At 61.1% G+C, this 2,746-nt stretch overlaps 1 protein-coding gene across 1 annotated transcript in view; it reads left to right on the top strand.

Annotated features, from left to right (window-relative positions):
- Nucleotides 1-1,044: 1,044 nt before the first annotated feature.
- Nucleotides 1,045-2,746, top strand: part of TESK1 (testis associated actin remodelling kinase 1) — a 6,730-nt gene continuing 5,028 nt past the window's right edge. The window contains exons 1-2 of the mRNA XM_007946916.2: nucleotides 1,045-1,143; nucleotides 1,577-1,780. Coding sequence (XP_007945107.2) covers nucleotides 1,045-1,143; nucleotides 1,577-1,780 — 303 coding nt within the window. The remainder of the gene's footprint in view (nucleotides 1,144-1,576; nucleotides 1,781-2,746) is intronic.

Genomic DNA, 2,746 nt, shown 5'->3' with positions numbered 1-2,746 from the left:
CAGCCTAAGGGACATTTTAAATTCTTCTCTCAGCAGACCCTCTGAACCACTTCACGCTGTTGACCATCCCACTCTTCCTAACCTCTCTGCTCCCTGGATTTCATGGCACATTTTCCAGATTGTCTCTTCTCGGTCTCCTTGTCCTCCGCCCACCCTACTGTGGGCATTCACCACAGTCCTGTCAGAGCATTCCTCCCTCCAATGCTGGCATCCACCCGAAGGTTCCTGGCACTGTCACCCCTGTGCCGTGAACATCATCCCCCTCCCCCATGATCCGACCCAACCCTTCCTCCTCCTGGATTCCCAGCTCCATTAATGCCCCCCAGTCTAAGCCAGGAGCCTAAGAATGATACTGGCTGACAGTTCTCTCCACAGGGTGACTGGCCTGAGATACTAGCTCATCCTCTTTGAGTGGGCCACTGTCACACCTCCTTCCTGACCAGCCTCACTGGCTCCACAGTGATCCTTATAATACAGGAAGCCGACTCCTCCCCTTAGACTTACTATCACCTAGCACAGTAATTCTCATACTTGGATAAGGCGTCGGACCCCAGGTTGATGATCTATTCAGTTACTTAGATTAAAACAAAGCAAATATGCCTAGTGCTCACAGAGCTTATTGTATGAGGCCCCGGGGGGCACACACGGTTTGTGCTTAGCGACCCCTCCTTGGGTTTCCAAGGCGGTATCACTGGGTGGCTGGGGGATTTGAACCGCCAGCCTTCTGGCTAGCAGTCAAGTGCCTTAGGTACTATACCACAGCTCCCAACTGTCAGAAAATTCGGCAGTTTGAATTCACCCATCTGCGCAAAAGAGAGGCCTGCCAATCTGTGTCTAGAAAGACACAGCCAAGAAATCCCTGCAGAGCACAGTGCTCTGTAACACGGGGTCGCCGTTAGTCGGAAAACTGCGGTCAGGGGTTTGGTATTCCAACAGGGCTGGATCCTGGCGCGAGGATCCCGGTGGCACGAGCGCTTGGACGGCTGACCAACAGGTTGCTAAGGTGAACCAACGTGGCGAGTCAGCTGGTTCTGCCTCCGGAAAATGAATATGCTGCACATGCGCCGGGGACAGGGCGCGCACGGTGTCCGTTCGGCTCGGGTGGCCATTCATCCCTCGCCGCGCTTCACCCTCCACAGCTCGGTGAAAACTTCCCTCGCGCCCAGTCAGCATCCGGCCTCCTCTTGGTCCTGAGGCATCAGCGATCGTTTAAGACCGCCATTCTGCTTTTCACAGTCACCGAACCCACTGCCACCATTCTCCTCCGACGCCCAGCGACCGTGCAGGGCGCACACGCTTCCCAAGGCTGACCTCGTTACGGAAGCCCACTGCCACATCTTTCTTCCACGGAGAAGCCGGCCTTTTGGTTCGCAGCTGAGCGCTCTAACCAGAGCGTCATCAGAGCGCCTTCTCCCGCCAGCCCGCGGCAATGCGACTCTCGCAGCCAGGCGGCAGGACTCCGTTGGGAGCGGCTCGTCCACAGAGGCCGACTAGGCTTAGAATCGCTTTCTGTGTCTCCCCACCGAAAGTCTGCCCGACTCCCTCAGACTCCTCTCAGCCCGTTTCCGCTCCGCAGGCCCGCGCCCTCCGCTCAGCCTCCAGGGGGCAGGCTGCTCACCAACGGCGCAAACCGCTCGGCCCGAGCCGTCCGCAGGGATCGAGTGACGTCACCCAACCCCTGGCGATGATTGGCTACTTCGCGATGACGCGCGGAGAGGGAGGGAAGCCAACGGCAGAACCAGTAGCACTGCGGAAGGCGAGGGCACGGTGCCCTGAGCCAGTGCGTGCGCATTCCGGACCAGGCGCCTACTTAAAGGGGACTGCAGCTCCTCCTCCGGTCGGAGGGGGCAGCCGGATTCCTGCGGGCTGGAGGGCGGAACCTGTTGAGAGGGGTCACGCAGATGGAGGCTGTGCCACACTGAGGGGAGGAGTCATTGTGAGAGGAGGGGTCACAATGACTGATAGAGTCAGAGGTGGGGGGCTCACTGCGTGGGAGGGACACACGGAGGAAAGGGTCTCGCACTGAGGGGGCTGGTCCACCCTGATGGTGGCAGTGACACACACAAGAAAGGGCCCTCTGAAGGGGAGAGACTGAGGAAAAGAGGGAGCTCCCGGGGGCAGGGCTGTCGAAGGGCGGGGCTTTGCTGAGAGGTGGGGTCTCGCGGAAGGCGGGGCTTCCCTAAAGGTAGAGGGCGCTTTCTTCGAGATGGTCGTTAGACTGCAGCAGCAGCAGGGGAGGCTGGGCGGTCACTAGGTGGGGGTACCGGGATCTAAAGTCCACACTGGGCAGGCGGGATGGAGTGTGAAGGGTGAGGGCCGCGTAAGGTGCGGGCCGCCCAAGCGCTCACTACGCCCGCCAGAGAAGGTGGGAGGGCCCGGGAGTCCCGCGGCTGAGGGGGTAGGGGCCCGAAACACGTGGGCAATGGGCGGCGCCTGGGAAGGTGTGGAGGTTGCTGGGGTGCCTGGGATTGTGGCTGGACCTGAGGGTCTGCTTTTCTGCCCTGCTGGTCCGCGGAGCCCAGGAATCGACCCTCCAAGGACAGTGACCTGAGAGTGGGAGGGCACAAAGGACTCGCACGGCACCTTAAGGACACGTGAGAGCCGTGTCCCAGCACCAGCCCTTAGTGCCCGTCCGCTGTCCCAACCGCGGCCCCAACGCCCAGCAGCACTCGCCCGGCGCGACGTGACCCCCGGCGGGCAGGCGCGTACCTGAGGGGGCGTGGCCGCTCCGGGCCCGGGCTCGAAG

This window comes from Orycteropus afer, unplaced genomic scaffold (assembly GCF_000298275.1).
Source record: "Orycteropus afer afer isolate SDZICR_OR568_19922 unplaced genomic scaffold, OryAfe1.0 scaffold00174, whole genome shotgun sequence".
Lineage (NCBI taxonomy): Eukaryota > Metazoa > Chordata > Mammalia > Tubulidentata > Orycteropodidae > Orycteropus > Orycteropus afer.
Note: the sequence above shows the minus strand (reverse complement) of the source record. Positions and strands in the feature narration are given on the sequence as shown.